This window comes from Pseudochaenichthys georgianus, chromosome 6 (assembly GCF_902827115.2).
Source record: "Pseudochaenichthys georgianus chromosome 6, fPseGeo1.2, whole genome shotgun sequence".
Classification (NCBI taxonomy): domain Eukaryota; kingdom Metazoa; phylum Chordata; class Actinopteri; order Perciformes; family Channichthyidae; genus Pseudochaenichthys; species Pseudochaenichthys georgianus.
In genome coordinates this window covers 17,998,720-18,015,566 of record NC_047508.1, presented here as the reverse complement: position 1 = coordinate 18,015,566, position 16,847 = coordinate 17,998,720, and the positions used below count along the sequence as shown (strand labels likewise).

Genomic DNA, 16,847 nt, shown 5'->3' with positions numbered 1-16,847 from the left:
CGGTCAGGGCCCCTCCCCGTCACTCTATTACGCACAGGGTACCCCTTGAGAGTCAGTTTTCAACGGGCAGGGCATCATAGACCTTCATAGACCTCCCATAGCGTTGATAATAGACGCCATGAGAACGCTCACCGGCAAATGCTATACCCCGACGGTCGGTTGTTATTGTCAATATTAATATAATAATTATTTATTTTGTAATAGTCACACTCGATTTCGCCGATTTTCTTGTTGCGCACCTTTGTTGACACCTTTAATTAATTAATTAATTAATTAATCCATGTGTGTGGTTGCCAGGCAACACAATCATTTACAAACTCTTCAACTACAACCCTAATTATATTTCAAAACATTTTAGAAGGCCTCACGAAATACTTAATGTAAATTAAAATGTAATAGTGAAGGGCTGTGTGTAATGTGGTGATTGACATTATTCACCCACGGATCTATGGGTTTGGGTATTGTTCCGCACGGACATTTTAGTTAACCGGACTTCCTGTTGATGTGAAATCCGAAAACGTTTTTTAAAAATCAAATAATACCAGGGTTGCCAACTCTCACGCATCTGGCGTGTGACACACGCTTTCACTCTCAATCTCACGCTCTCACGCTGCCCAAACTATTCTCACGCCAAAAACAAGATGAACCGGCGATCGTTTTTGGTTTGTTATTTACAATGTTGAGTTGACAGCTGCTCAAGCTGTCGATCCGGTTGGTCAATCCCCGACCAGTATTGCGCATGCGCAGATCTAAGATCCAGTAGAAATGATTCTTTCACACACAGTGACGTCACGAGCTACCCACAATGCAACGCGCGCCATATATATATATTAGTGCTGTCAAAATGATCGCGTTAACGGCGGTAATTAATTTTTTGAATTAATTGCGTTAAAATATTTAACGCATTTAACGCATGTGCAGAATGGCCCGCCCCGTGCCACCAGTGGCAGCGCCAGGGTATGGCTGGGGCTACACCCATACCAAGAAATGGCTTAGCCCCACCATGAAAAATGATGTTAAAGTAAGCAAAATAAAGTCTGCCAACTTGCGCGGAGTAAATTGCACAGACAGGAGTTAGTAAGATTGCTTTCAGTAGCCACGGTTTTGAAAACTTTTGTCACGTAGTGATCGTCTTCTCAATAGAACATCTTTGATAACGGTGTGGTGTTGTTGCAGGAAGTCCCGACGGAGAATACTTTTGGGGTGCACATAACTGGTACGCAGGTTATGTGCGTAATCTGAAATGGTACCGTCACTTGTGTCACAAAGCGCATTTGCGTAGCGACGTACTTGTGAAGCTTTTCCAGAAGGCGGTTAGATCACCGGACGACAGAGTCGGTCTCCGTGTGCACAGACAGGGCTGCTGTTAACGTCGGTCTGTACAGCGGAATTGTGCCAAAACTACGCCAACCGGCTGCGGTGGGAGACTCCCCCCCCCTTCACTGGAGAACTGCGCTAAAACAGCTGATCACAACGTTCACACTCTGTGGTCACGAAGTACTCCACTAGCCCCCCCCCCTCTGTCGACTTTCCTGAAGTACTCCCCCGTTGATAGAAATCAACACGTAATGAATTAAGACCCCACGGTTTAATGAGTGATAGGTCTGTGGGTTGTCTTTCATTTTGACACGCAGAAAAATGTTATAATAAACATAGATACTGTATGTTAAATGGATATTTCCGCCTTCTTTTATTTATCTTTCCATTCCCACAACAATATACATAAATGAATGGCATATTTTGGACATAGTTCGAATGGTGATCATGATTAATACATTTTTAAGCTGTGATTAATCTGATTAAAAATTGTAATCGTTTGACAGCCCTAATATATATATATAAATACGCCATTTTCTTGGAGGTGCTAATATCCTGGAGGTGCAAATATAAACAGCTCGGTAACTTAGCCAGGCAGAGCGCACTAGGTTTTTTTTCTGAATTAACGACCGAAGAAATCGCTGCATGTCTTCGGATGACATCTCTGGACTTGAGGGGTGTGCTCTAGGTCGTTACCAGCGTAAACTAGAGCTGTGTGGGTTGTCGGATTGCCCTTACAAACTGCCTGCAGATGTATGGAAAAACGAACCATGAAAGTGGCCTTCGTCGATTTTGGCTGCATCTACGTCTAATTTCTGGAAACACCTGGTGAATACCCCACTTGTCACAATAATATTATCATGCCATTGCATATATGTGGTATTTTAGAGTTGACTAGATATTGATTAAGGCAATAGACTATGATATTCTGCTTGCACCTCGCGTGAAATGGCAGATACCGGAAGTGCGGTGTCGCACTCGGCCCAATACCCGTATGTGTGTGTGAAAGAATAACAAGTAAAAGTCTGCTGCTTATTGTTCTACTACTAGGCCAAAATAGAGTCAAAGACTATTTGAGAGAGAGAGTGCGTTAATTAATATATTAGGCAGTTTGGAGTAAGTCTGTAGATTTGTTTGTGTGTGTGTTTCACGTATAGGCCTCTCAAGATAATTAATTTTGTTGGATACATTTTCCCGGAAATGATTGCGATAAACGATAATATTGTCGGCACCGTTGTATGACCATTTTAGACCACTGACATAATGATAATAATAATAATAGTTCAAGTACATCCTTTCAAACTGCTAGTCACATCCTCATGTAAATGAAAATGTATCGAGGTCAGAAAAGTTATGGAGTTAATCTTTATTTATCGTACAATAAGTAAATTAATTGCACACAATAAAACAATGGAAACAAACATGTGTTTGACTTTCATTAGTGAATGAAACTGTGTGCCCTTTATAGTCTGTGTCCAATATTGTGTATTTGTATATTGTATATATATCCTATATATATGCTAAGGTCCCGCTGCTGACACGATAGCAGTCATTTAGTGCGCATATGTGTAATTAAACCCATGATATCAAAATCTCACTCCAGCCAGGAAACCAAAGTTGGCAACCCTGTAATACTTTATTCCGAGTTTGCTTGCTTTTCTCTTTGGAGGTCATCACATAACGGCATTGTAATACATGGTTCGGCTGCATTACATATTACATAGTTTGCTATTTATATTGAGCCCTGATGAGAAGACTTCTAGACAAACAGGAACAACTGCCGCCGAAACTGAATATGTGACGTGGATCATAAATATATAAATTAAACAAAATCTTCTATTTCTCTTCACAATATAAGTCTCCTTGCAGTATCAATACTAATTCGGCTGACTTTTATATTTGATCCAATCGGTATATTGGTATATGTACACCGTTATGTGATGACCTCCAAAGAGAAAAGCAAGCAAACTCGGAATAAAGTATAGCACAGCTGATAGAAAGGGACACCTGGTGGTTAAAGCACGTTATTGAAATGTATTATTTTTATTATTATATATTAATAGGAGACACAGATAGACAAACTAATAAGGCTTTATTTAAACATTAAAGAATACTTTAGGTTAAGGTCTTATTTTTGAATAAGAAAAAAGCTTTGGGGTATAAATATTAAGCCTGACAAAGTACTAATATATTGCTTTCCTGCAATGTTAACTACTGTATGTTTAAGCACTTATTTTAACTGATATTATACATATACTCTTATAAGATGTATGTAGATAGTAGAAGAAATTTGCTGAATACGACAGTTTAATGGTGGAGGTACACACATATTGATAGATTAAATTTAGAAAAGAGTATAACATTAGAAGGAAAAACGATGAAACAATACAGATTTCAGTATTCTGAGCCCCTACTCTCCCCATAACTGACAGCAACAAAAGTCCTACATTATTCAATTAAAATAAAGAAGTAAACACAATAAGTGTGTCTTGATATTGAGTAAGAAAAAGGTTGATAAACGCTGTGAGAATGGATCTGCGGAGAGCATTTCGCCACGATCCCAACTCGTCTATTAACAACGTTCAGGGAGCTCTATGCAAGTCAATGGGACGCCCTGCCCGTTGAAAACTGACTCTCAAGGGGTACCCTATGCGTAATAGAGTGACGGGGAGGGGCCCTGACCGACCGTCAACATGTGACGGGTTGGGAGTGAGAACGTGTTGCGTGAGGAACAAAAACATCATGGTATCAGGAGAGCATAGATCTGACCTAGGCATGAGACAAGACGAACTGACAAGGAACACTGGGAGACTGAGGAATTTAAACACACGACAACAAGACACAGGTGGAAACAATCAGGGGCTGGTGCTGATGAGCACAGGAGACACATAAGAGGTAGATAATCAGGAAACCTGGAATGACAGGTAAATGATGAGTGACAAAACAAACATAAAACAACATGAAAATGAAACTCCCTTAACATTTCTGTCAGTGCACAACAGCTTCAAGTGGCCTTCAGATCACACTGGCAGGTAATTTAGAATTGTTTTGGTTCCAGACCAAGGAGTTACTCGCAGTACGATTGAAAGACCTCTCCCTTTTTAAATATGATTTAATGTCGTCCATCTATGGTGGAAACATCCGGTTGATGGCCCCTGACATATTCAAAGGCTGTGTCACTGTTATTCATCCTTCACTTTGACATGGCTGGAGGATTGAGAAAATGGCATAACCCTGCGTGGGTAACATAAAGGTAGCTAATGTGACATGGCATGAAGTGATTCATATAGACTACTACTACACTTTCAAATCATCTTACGTGAAAGGAGTCAAAGGACGATTAGCGACCTTGTGTGCAGACACGTGGGCTGATCTGTAGTAAGGCAGAAAACACATCTGGGCTTATAGAGGCAGCTCACATGCTCCCAGGCACTTTATCGCCACGGCACGCTTTACTGTCAAACATGGACTAACACCAAACATGCACACAAGGGTCACTCATGGGTAAAGAGGGGGCATTGTGGGAGAAAATGAAAAGAAAATAGTTAGACCACAAGTCTAATGGCCGTGCAGAGGTTTAACTTTGATCTCCACTGATTGGAACAGGCAGCTAAGTGTTTTAGAAAACTCTAGAAGGCACATTTTTGTTTGAGGCAAAGGCCCCCCAAACCCTCCATCAAGTCCTTGTAAAACCACTGGCAGCCATGTCAGCATTATATAATGCATATGAGAGTATTCACTGTGAAGACAAAAGAGACTGCTCTTAATGGCTTTAGGGCACTAAGTGACCAAAAAGAAAGAAAACTAAAGATACAAGGTTGTTTGCCAGTTTACGCTTTGGTGCATTGCGGTGACCGTTGATTACAGGGCTAACATGAACATTACTTTTTGCATGCAATGTGATGCACTGGAGGTTGCATATTGCAAACATTGCACAAATTCCTCTTTCTCCCAACAAACATTATTTTGCTCTGGATCATGTGTCGACTTCCTGTTGCCAGTTGGTGCCACTATGACCTGTAAAAGTCCTCAGGCCTGAACCCTTATCGTGCATTCGGGATGTAGGGCCAATAGGAATATGCACATTGGAGTTATACCAACTTCCTGTTTCATTGAAAATTGTGCAAAATTGCCAGATTGAACTATTGTTGGTGCTCAGACTCTAATATATTACAGAACTTATTACTTGCAAGCCAAACAACAACAAGAAGTAAATGGAGAATGGATGGCAGTTCGAGCAAAAATCACAAGCCTATTAATACGGCTGTGGAGACTTTTTACCGCAAGACTGTTGACAGCATTATGTTAAACCATGACAGGCTTATGGGTGTTAGTGCTTTCATTTAGCTGAACAAGACACAGGACTCACAATCCTGTCACAAGGCTTATAAGTCCATGAATTCTCATGTCATTTGCCTGCTCCGTGGCCTTAATTGCCCAGAAACAGTTGTGCAATAGCAGTCAACCATGCATTCAATAATGACGGCACCTTTGTGCTAATCTTCACTAAAACTGCCTGAACTTGACTTACTTAATGCTCCAAGTTAGCCTTAAGTGGAGAAATTAGGCAATTACAACATTTGGGAAACAAGATTAATCTAAACCCAGTATCACGGGTTGGTGTACCTGATATAAAGCCTTAATTCAGGATTTCTCCAACACACCCTAAACGGGACGTATAATAATAGTAAGTGTTTTCTGACACTATTACGTTGTTACTGCATGTCAGCACCCCTACAGAATCTCAATCAGTTGTGATTTTCAAAGCAAAAACTTGTATGCCCCCGTCAAATACCTTTTCACTTCAAATCATATCAATTGAAATCCATTTTCTTGGAGAAAAACATATATAGAATATTTGACTTCACTGTTGAAAAGGTCACTCTTTAAAGAAAAAAAAGTTAAGCTCGCTGGGGTTGGCTTATTTCCAGCCCTGCTATGCAGCCAAGTGCGTTAAGCTGCGCAGATGAAGGGCCACAGCCGACCAAGCAGAAAAACAACTTATGCCTGCCTGTACTGGGCGGGGTGGGGCCGGCCGGGTCAGGTTTGGACTCCCTTGGGCCTGGGGCATTCTGGGACCAAGCCACCATTAACTACCACTAATGAGTCGAGTGTGATTGACCTGATGTGATGGGACATGTGGGGGAATGTGGCTCTGCTGGTTAGAGGGGTGTAGCAGCAAAGATTGCATTTTGATTGTAAAGATGATTCATCTCTGAGGGAAGAGAAGTATAATCAAGACGAATCCTGCTGGGGAAGTCATCCAGAAGAAACATTTCTCAAGAGTTTTGTTTTTTTTAGAACAAACTATAAGTGTCAGTTCAGTAATCTATGAAGTTCTTAGTTTGAGTAGCGCACTATTTTGCTTTTTTAAACTATCCACCTCACTAACTGAGCACATAGTTAAAGACAGAACTTGGCCGTTTCAACAATGACTCCCTTTTTGCATTTATATTCCTGGCGTGCAGTGTGTATGACTCTCACAACTCTAAGCAGGAACAGAGGAAAAGAGGGATACTATGTGTATGGGATGTGCGTGTGTGTGTGTCCATGCCTGTGTATTTGGATTTGAAGTGGCTGCTCCCTGCCAGCCAGCCTCCTCCGCCCTTCATGCCTTTTCACAGCAAAGCCAGTGTGCCTGAGGGAGAGGCTGGGAAAACATGTGGGGGAGAGCCTGGAGGAGTAGGAGGGAGACCCTGCCTACCTGCAGCTGACAGAAGTCAGGGCAGGCACCCAAAATACGATACCTTAAATATTTGCTTTGGCTCAGTTTGTGTGTTCCGTTAAAGGATGTACTGTTGGCAGGGGCAGTGACATTTTTAACCTGCAATAACAATCCTGCTTGGTAAAACTCGTTTGAAAATGTGTGTATTGTTGAGTGCATCATGCATAATACTTAGCTAATTTGTGTTTGTGATGCATTAGGCAGCAGCACTGTTTCTGTCTCTTGAGTTGTTGTGTGTGGGGAAGTTTTTGGAAAGATGAGCTCGCACGACTGATTTAGTGAATGATATTGCAAATTGCTCAATTACAGCTTGGCCGACGTTCCACCTAAGCATGAGAGCAATCGTTCATTCTGAAGACTTAACAAAGGGGACATTGTTTTTTGTCAGACTTTCCACTTTCTCCATTAGAAGCAATACAGTCACGGTGACCTGGGCTCCTCCCCTGAGGTTTGAAACATTGTTCAAAATTGAATGATTACTTTTTCGATACAAGTGCTCTCACATTATCAAAGTGACAGGGATATAATATGCTAACGGACGCCCTGAACAGTGAGGGTCATCCCCCGGAGGAGATGCAGGGGTCGGTGGGAGCAACAGGGAGCGGCACACAGCCCCAGGCCTCATCACTCTCTGCCAGGCATGGCCCACTTCCAGTGAGTGTCTGTGCTACAGGCAGCCACTTTGCAAAGTCAGAATGATAGATTACGCTAGGTGAGTTAAACAATTACCGTGCAATGTGGAGCTCTATGCCTCATGAATTGCTGGTCTCCCATCCTGAAACATCTCAGGGAAGAGTAATAAATCAACAGGGGGAAACGATAGTCGGATTAACTGCTCAAGTTATTCTTTGATGTTTATAATAAGAGATCTTGACTGTCAAAGACTCACTTCTTTCTGTTTTTCATTATCTCATGTGTAGGTTTTTTTAAAAGCTTTAACACAGGCCTAATACCATAAAAATGTACGCTTACGCACATGCACATTATTAAATAATGTCAAACATAAAAGAAAGTACATATTTAACTGAATTCTCAAATAAACACAGTCACATTGTGCTTTTATGCATGGCTCTTTATTGTGCAAGGTGTTGTCATGCAGATAACTGTCTCGTCTGCCCACTGTCAATACAACAAACCGCCTTCTGAAAAAGCTGGGAAGAAGAGAAAAGGGCATGCGTGACTCTATAGTGACGCACAAGACGCCAGGGGTCAGGTCTGTTTGCTGCGATGTCTGCAGTTATCGGATTATTTCTGCCAGTTTGCAGACATGAGACTCCTGGGGGACACAATTTAGATGCAGTACATTTGGTGGCTGGCAGTCAGGTATCGATACCCAATGGATATCATGCAGAAAGTAGCTTGCACCTGTGAATGTCTAACATTGAGAGATAAGACAAGGGTCATAGGATATATAGTGGCAAACAGTTGAATTCAGATAAGAAGTGTTTGGAAAGCAGGAAGTGTTTAATGTAGGTCTGTGTGAGTGGTTACGGTTCACCACAGATGCCAATGGAATGAGGCTGCGATGGACCTTAAGCATGACCAGGATATGGCTGGTGTTATTTTATGTTATTCTTATCGTCAACAAAACCAGTGAAAAACACCAAAACCAACAAGGCGTTAGTCATTCTCTTGAATCCTAAGAATAAATAGATTTGGCTTTACAAAAAGAGTCAGGGATTTCCTAAAAACACTGGACATTGTATTTCTTCGCAAAGTACTTAAACAGAAGTAAACAGTACATATCTTTTCAGATTATTATATTATTATATTTTTGTGTTTGAGCATCAGTACGGTTGGATGTGCCGTTGTCCATTGTAATTATTATGATATGAATAATCGCTCTGTGCAGTGTTGTAGTTCACAGATTTTAGTACGTCAAATACTTTTGGGTCTTCTCATTGGAATTCTTGAAAATAAGAGAACATCAATCTATCCTTGTACATTGGTTCATTTATTTTATATCTTAAAGTTGATTTATGTTTTGAGAATCCTCCCCTAATGAGCTAAAATGAAGTATGTAGGTAGCGTATTAAAGTAGGGTAAAGCATTTCAGCACTGCCTTTTTGTTTGACGAGGGACCTAAAAAGCAGCCTTCATGGTGAAAGCCCTGTGTTTATTGGACCCATTCATCCATAGGCTACAGACATCTAACATATGCAGGTGTCGTTGTTCTTTTTCTGCATCACCTGAATCCTAAGAGGCAGCCCTGCACATCCTGGCTCACAATTAAAAAGGGATAATATACCAACATTACTTTTGCAGGACATTTCGAGCAGTGTGTTAAAAACAGCCTGGAGAAAAATAGCAAAACATTTTCAGCGTACATTGTCCACTGAACAGCCCTTGCTGTTGATAACAAATAATGGTATAATCATTTATCATTGCTCCGGACAGGTTTTTCCCAGAAAACCTGAATCACCCCCTCTTCCTCTCGTTGCACATTTCTTATTCTCAGCATGTTGCCTTTTTCACCTTGGTTCTTTTTTACCTTACATGACACCTTAGTCAGTTCAGGTGCGAAAGGGAAAACATGTAGTGGTTACAGGTTTAAGGCAGTGCATACCAAACAGAAATGTTCATTAAACATAAGCTACTGTAAAAATGTGGATAAATATTAATACTGCATGAGAGTTGTGGTTTGTTTCTTTTTTGATGCACACCACACACTCCCTGGGAATATCTCTCCGACACACACACACAACAAACCATCTTTTCTACTTTGCCTCATAATCTTACACCGCTGAGTTTTTATGTCCAAGAGAGTCCACACTTAACAGCTCCCAGCTGCTGCTGATTGCCAGTATTTTCTGGAAAGCATCCTGCGGGAAGCGTTCGCCTCATGGATATTACACACAGACTTATTACCCTTGACAGAAGAAATGAGATGAAAAGAGAGAAATAATAGCAACATAGCTGCTTCTCCAGGCTGGAATAACACACAGCCTGCAGGAAGGCTGCTTCCCTCTGATTGGAGAAGATTGCGTAATTCTACTCGTGCCCTTGTTGTGCGTCGGTCACCCGGCACAAGTCTTCCCTTGGAGTGCGTGTGGGAGTGGATGGCCTATTGTGTGAGGATGACTTGCGTAGTACTCACATGTGTGTCTGTTCGTGTGTGTTTTACTCTTCTTATTCATGTCCGTCTCCTTTTTTTTTTAGCTCTTAGTTCCTGTGTTTTCTATTTCCGAGCTGCCTGCAATGATTCACTATACTAATCTGACCTTGTAACTCTTTAGTACCCCTCTATTCTTTTAGCATTAACTGATTCATCTTCCTAATATGGTTTGTATAAGATTGTATTACTGTATGAGCCAGTTATAAAAATTAAATGGACCACACTATGACAAATATTTTAACATAAGCACCTCCAATCGTCAAACACAAGAACTTGACCCTGAAGTTAAGTGACATATCCTTTTTTTCCCGATAGCTAATCTAAGGTATTAGTGATGTCATGAGGTGTGAATGAGATTAGAAGAATTGACCCAGGAAATGTAAGATTATCCAGCTTTATGTGTCGTTTCTAGCTGTTTTTTTCTACAGATTTTCTATTTTTATATCAATAGACTTGAGTTAAAAAACCCTCTATTGGACCAAAAGCTTATATCAAAAAAGCTTTTAGATTGTTTTGCATGTGCTTTATTAATTGACAGTTGGCAAGAAATAACATATTGGGCATTTAATGAAGCAATAGGGAACAGTTGACTATTTGCAAATACAGAGCTACAATTTTTTTTTAGGGATTCATTTCTTCCTGCCTGGCAAATAAAAAAAATGGTGTTTACTTTGGTCTCCATAAACCCCAGAGAGAAATATCTATTTCTGCTGGCTGCCTAATGCTCCACCGTGTTTACCAGGTAGTTGAATACTGCGTCTGTTTGTTGATGGGAAATTATGGCTGAAGTTAATATAGAAATATAGATTTGCTTTAAGAATACATTTCAAAAAGGAAATACCCTTTTATAGAATTGAACTGAACTGGAAGAGCTCTGCTCTGATCAAAACAGACGCTCGACTCCATATGAAAGACAGAATGGACTGAAACAGCTGTGAGTGATTTCTTTCTGTTTGCTTCTTGATCTCTCGGTGACTAATGGACACCTGCTTGAAGGAATGTCAACGATGAGCCGTGACTTCAATCAAGCAAATCTAATTTGATACAAGATGGTACGCACCGTTACACAGAACAACAGCAACACGGCGGAGGGCAGCAGGGTGACAAAATGATTTACTGGATGGTGTAAACGTCATGTGTCAGCAAGCGGAAGCCTGAGTGAAGTGTCCTTGATCAGGATGTGACGGTGACTTCCCATAAGCTGTAGTTGCTCTGTTGTGAATTTGAGCCCGACCTCTGACCTCTGCCTGTAGGAGGGTGTCAATAAAAGTAAACAATGGTATGGCTATAGTTATTTAGAACAAGAATAGAAGAGGTTGTATGTGCTTACAGCGGGCTCTTACTGACAAAACACCTACTGTCTGAATGTATTTCCTTTGGCGTGTTACTCATTCGTGTGTAGGAACACATCAGGGAGCTTGGGGCTTTCTTTCAGAGCGACACACTATTCAAGCTCCGGTGCTTTTTCAGTTCTCTGTATTAGAAACAGCAAGAGGACCTTCAGCAGGCTGTATCCTAAATGGTTGCCCGTCAGCAACAGGTGCCTTCAAGTGCCTGGGATTAAGACGTTTTAATTACTAATAATTATCTGTGTGTGACAGCGACATAGTTTGCTGTCAACTCCCCTGTATATAAGAGTTTGTGTGTGCGCATGCGGTTGTGGTTTATGCCATCTCCTTCTTCCAGATTTCTAATTTAAACTGACGTGTTCCTGTATACATGCATTTTCTCACTCGTGGTTGTGCAGTCCAGCTTTATATGGCTGGCACATGACTAACCCATTAAAGACTTGTGGCTACCTCAGACCATACTGTGGTCACCTGGGAGCCCATACTCTGGAGGTTAACAGTCAATCCAGGCACAACAACTGCTTCAACAAATAAATCATATTCACACCTCTATGTCTACGCCTGCACATACGGTGGGGATTATTCAGAATGAATAGTGCAGTGATTTAGAGAAGGAGAGGCATTCTAACACATCTGAACACACGTCACTACTCCATACCCCGCTTTCCATCTCACTATGATCACTTGCTCGGTATACATATGGTGGCCATCTGGCCTGGCAGAACAGAGCCGGAGCCCAGAGTGGGGCAGCACTACTGTGATCCATGTACAGTAACAACATAGTTAACCCTTTGGAGACATTATGGTGCACTGAAACAGTCTTATCTGGTGACCTCTTGAACTGTGTTTTTCCAATACTACAAGTCAAGTCAACAATTGACTCTCGTCCATCAAAGTTGTGCTTCTGTCCTTGTTTGTAGAGTACATTTAAGATTTTCCAGATCAAAGCTAGAATCTGCTGTCTTGGTGTCTTATCTGTCTGCGAAACTCAATGCCAGAGTTCCTGCAGAGCTGCAGCGTGTTTGGGGAAGTGCACTTCTCCCTCCAAAATAGATTTAAGTGCAGGGTAGGAGCTACACCGAGGTCAGAGTTACTGTCCCTCTGCTCTAGTCAACCCTGAGACCAGTGTGGATATTTGGGTTGAATGGAAACAAAACATTTAAATGGGCATTTTCACTGTATAATTACATGTAACAAATGTTTTTCAAAACTCATAGTGTGATTTCAGTTGTAGAAAGTGTTGTACTCCTGGCACAACCTCCAGGTTAAAGAGGCCCTATTTTGCATGTTGGGGTTTTCCCTTTCCTTCAGTGTGTTATATAAGTTGTTGTGCATGTAAATGGTCTGCAAAGGCTAAAGTTCCCTCCAGTGGGAGTGTCTCTCCCACGCAGTCAAAAATGTGATCAGTCCCTGCCAGAAATCAGATAACAGCAATAGTTCCACATTTTGGGAAACATTCTTGTCTTCCCTTAAACCATTTCCTTACATCTAGCCAAAGTACGTCATGTCGTTACTTATGGATTGTGACAGTTTTGAAATTGTAATCGCTTCAACAAGAAAACATAAATGGAACTCTCCTGAGGTACTTTGTCCTATTTGCCATTACAGTAATAAAGTGTAGAGGTTGGATTGTGGATGTGGCTTTTTTCTGACAGTGTTTGTGGGATTTGTTGGACCGTGCAGCGGATCTGTTCAGCACGGCTGCCTATCACAGAGTATGACTAAGGTGCCCTCAGTGACATCTTAATGGGAGCCCTAGTACTCATTACTTCTTCTCCAGTGACAGTGCTGTGCCTGGAGCATTATTCTGCTCCTTCTCCACTGAATGGCTGCCATATGGCAAACGTGACTGGTCCACTTAAAGAGTGGCAGGTGCCTTATATAAATCACTTTGAAACATAAGCTGCTGGGTCATGATTATGATGATTGCAAGTAAACATCTTGGTATACTGCGGTTTGACACCTGACACCATTACATTTCCAGGGAGCTTTGTGTTGCAGTGACAATCACAAGGAAGATAGTGACAATCATCATGCAAACCGGGAGAGAGAGGCCACAGTCGGTGGCATGTAAGAGCACCTGCTATAAGGCAGACAGTGCCTTGCATTACGACGAGAGAGCCAGTGAGTCACCTTGCCTCAGTCCACCCTGAGAGCATTCAGCACTTCACTGTCAGCTGCTCCTGTAATTCCCCCGAAACTAAGGTTAAGGAGCCGGGTGCTTGAAGCTCAAGTTTACCAGCAAGGTGCTTTTATTCATGATTTTTCAGAGAAAGTATTTGGTCCAAGATGTTCTCGTGCAGCCCTACATCACATGCTGGCAGCCGTGTGTGATTTCTCTTGTGGCTGGAACAGAAAATCAAGGAAAACCCTTGAAGAGCGCAGACCTCCGACCAGGCCAACTGCTTTATGCAATGTTGACGAAAATGACAAAATAATGTGTGTTTCCCGCAATGATTTGGATCGACTGTAAATGTTAGGTAGTTTTCCCTTGGCCTATACACCCTTCTACCAATTTCAGGAAATTCTGTAGAGTAGGATTTTTATCATGATCCTCTGTACAACCAACAAGCTTAACAGAAAACCGAACCCCTAGGTGGATAAATGAATGGCAACCACGGTGCCAGAGTTAGAGAAAAATACACTTTTCTCCTGGAAATGACGGTGTCTGCAATATTCAGCCAAATCTCACCTGTGGGCTTTAGCTGCACGTCAAAGGAGGCAGGTCACAAATCCTGCGGTCACGCTTTGAGCAGGCTATTTACTCTGGTATATAATTGCTTGGGAGGAAAGTGGGAGTGAGGAAGGTGCCAGAATAGCCCCCCTGCTGCTCCAAATTGTTTAAGATGGATTTCCTGGAGTTTGCACAACTGCTAGTCTAAGAGGGCCCATTTTGAGAAATAAAAGCAATAAAGGAGGTGTTTCAGAGTGGTCCCTGCAGAAACAGAGAGAGAGGGCATTTACTTCCTAATTGTCCTTGTTGGCTTGTCTGGGGATTTTGCTTAAAATGGTCGCTGTTTAGGACACCTGACACTGGAGCAGCAGATGGGGACGCCTCCTGCTCTTTGTTCCAGAGTCCTGCAGGTTGTCAGTTTCTCTCTGAACAAAGATGTAGATGAGATGGTGCCACATGGCTGCTGCTGGTTTGTAAGCAGCCCCTCGTCCAGATGCTTTTGCCGCACAGTTTTTATTACTTGTGTATGACTGGGGAATAGCAATCTTAAGAGTGGAGTATAATCAGAGCCATTCCTTTTATAATCAGTACATTTTAATGACTGTGGATTTAGTTACTACCTAACCACACTTTTTCTGTAAGGGAGGGTAGGTTCGAAAATGATTTGAGTATGGTGGGAGTGGGGGGGCTAAACAAAGACGTTTCTATTTTGGCATTATCAATACTCATGCAGGAACAATCTGTTTACAGGTTTTGAGGAGTGGCATTCAATTTAATTTAATCACATTTGAACTGCATGATTAAGAAAAGTGATGCATACATGTTTGGAGTACTCTTTAATATGCTAATAGAATTATTATTATTATTATTTGACATAACTAGATAAACATTTTTGTATTATGTATGTTCTGATTTATGTCAAACGTATCTCAGTTGTATTTAAACCAAGAGCTATTACTGTCACTTGATATAGCAAAAGTATCTAACTTTAATTTCCAACACTCTCTCGCATGCTTTAGCTGTCATTGGGAACAAGTTCAACGAATGGCCCTTAAAAGAAGTAGGATGAATGAAGAATGTCACCTTTGCCACAAGCAGCATGTGCATTCAATTAGGAGCATATTATGAAAAAGGAGCCATTAAAACCAAAGCTGCTTTTTCCACAGTGATTAAAGGGCTAAGTACAGAGTCGCTGCTTTCTGCCATTTCACGAGTTGACACCCTGCAAACGATAAGAAGGGTGCAGCACGAAGCTGCGGAGGAATGAGAAACTGTCAACAAAGCGAAATGGAGAGCAGACTGCCTCGTCACCCTCAGAGCGAAAAAGACTTCTGATTTTACACATTATTCCCTTATTCACATTATTAGTCTGTGACAGGTGCAACTAGGAGGCATGATTACTATATTGTCTGGCCTCTTTTTTGTCTCACTCTTCACACAAATACACAACAATAAGAAAAATATATAAAGGGTGTGATGAGATATCAACATTAAAGAGGGTAAGCTGTGTTTTTATTCGCAACTCATCCTGTAAAGAATATTCACAGGTGAGTTAAGAATTGTCTCTTTTCAGACTGCAGCCTTGAGCTTTATCATGACATTAATGTGATGTAACTCCCTCTCCGCTCCAGGTGTGCTCAGCCTACCTGAGGGTCTGACTCTTCACAGGGACCAGCAGCTGCAGCAGCGAGCGGGGAAGAGCGGAGATGGAAACGCCTACAGTCACTCTGAGCTGCGCTCCATCGAACAGTGTTTACTGGCTACAAGAGTGGGCAGCATCTCTGAACTCAGTAAGTTGTCTATGTGTGTATTTGTGTGTCAGTGTGTGACTGTAGAAGTCTGGATGGAGAAGTGAAGGACCATCGTTGACCTATCTCTCAATAAGCAAGGTAGTCTATGTGCCCTCGAGCAATGCAAAAGACCCACCTGTTTTAAAATTAGATTAAAAAGAATAGGTGTTGCTAGTAACACTAATGAGGGCTTTGTAGATGGCTTAACATAATGACCAAACCATATCATTCCAAACTCTCAGTCACAGGATTTCCCAAAGACTTACATGTGGAAAGAGACCTCTGTAAATCAAGTTGAGATAAACCAAATACCCAGTATAAAAAAACGAAATAATTTTTTGTTTTAATCAGTAGGTCCTGAAACTTGTAAGATTCCTCTATATCAGAGTAGAGAGTAATTTTCCTTAATTTTTGTATGCTGCGGCAAACTTTATAGACTTCATGCGACTTAAAGCTACTTTCATAGGATGGAGCATTGCCCCACCAACGCTGCACCCATTTCTCTTCATACATCTATGGCAAAAGCTGAATAAATGCAGCTAATTGCAAATCAGCCATTAGTTTATTTTGTGTATGTCATGTTACGTTGCATTATGTCTTCCTCCTGTCACAAGTCAGATTGTCTTCATTGAAAAAGGCAAATTAATCGCTCTAAATGTAATCGAATGGTCACCTAGTCACGGGCAGGTGATTTTAATATACAAGTGCTGTGCTTCCAACTTTGACGCAATACTATTTAAGACTACTATTTATGCCCCAGTGCACAAACAAAGGCCCATAAAAAAATGATTTCCCACTTTTGGCATGGAGGAACTTGACTAGCCTCGTCCGACGCCTTTGGGATGCATTTTAGCACTGACTGCTAGCCAGGCGTTAT

General features: G+C 41.5%; 1 protein-coding gene across 2 annotated transcripts in view; it reads left to right on the top strand.

Annotated features, from left to right (window-relative positions):
* Positions 1–16,847, top strand: part of btbd11b (BTB (POZ) domain containing 11b) — a 93,235-nt gene that overhangs the window by 47,422 nt on the left and 28,966 nt on the right. For both annotated transcript variants that reach the window (XM_034085745.1, XM_034085744.1), the window contains exon 2: positions 15,812–15,970. In XM_034085745.1, coding sequence (XP_033941636.1) covers positions 15,812–15,970 — 159 coding nt within the window. The remainder of the gene's footprint in view (positions 1–15,811; positions 15,971–16,847) is intronic.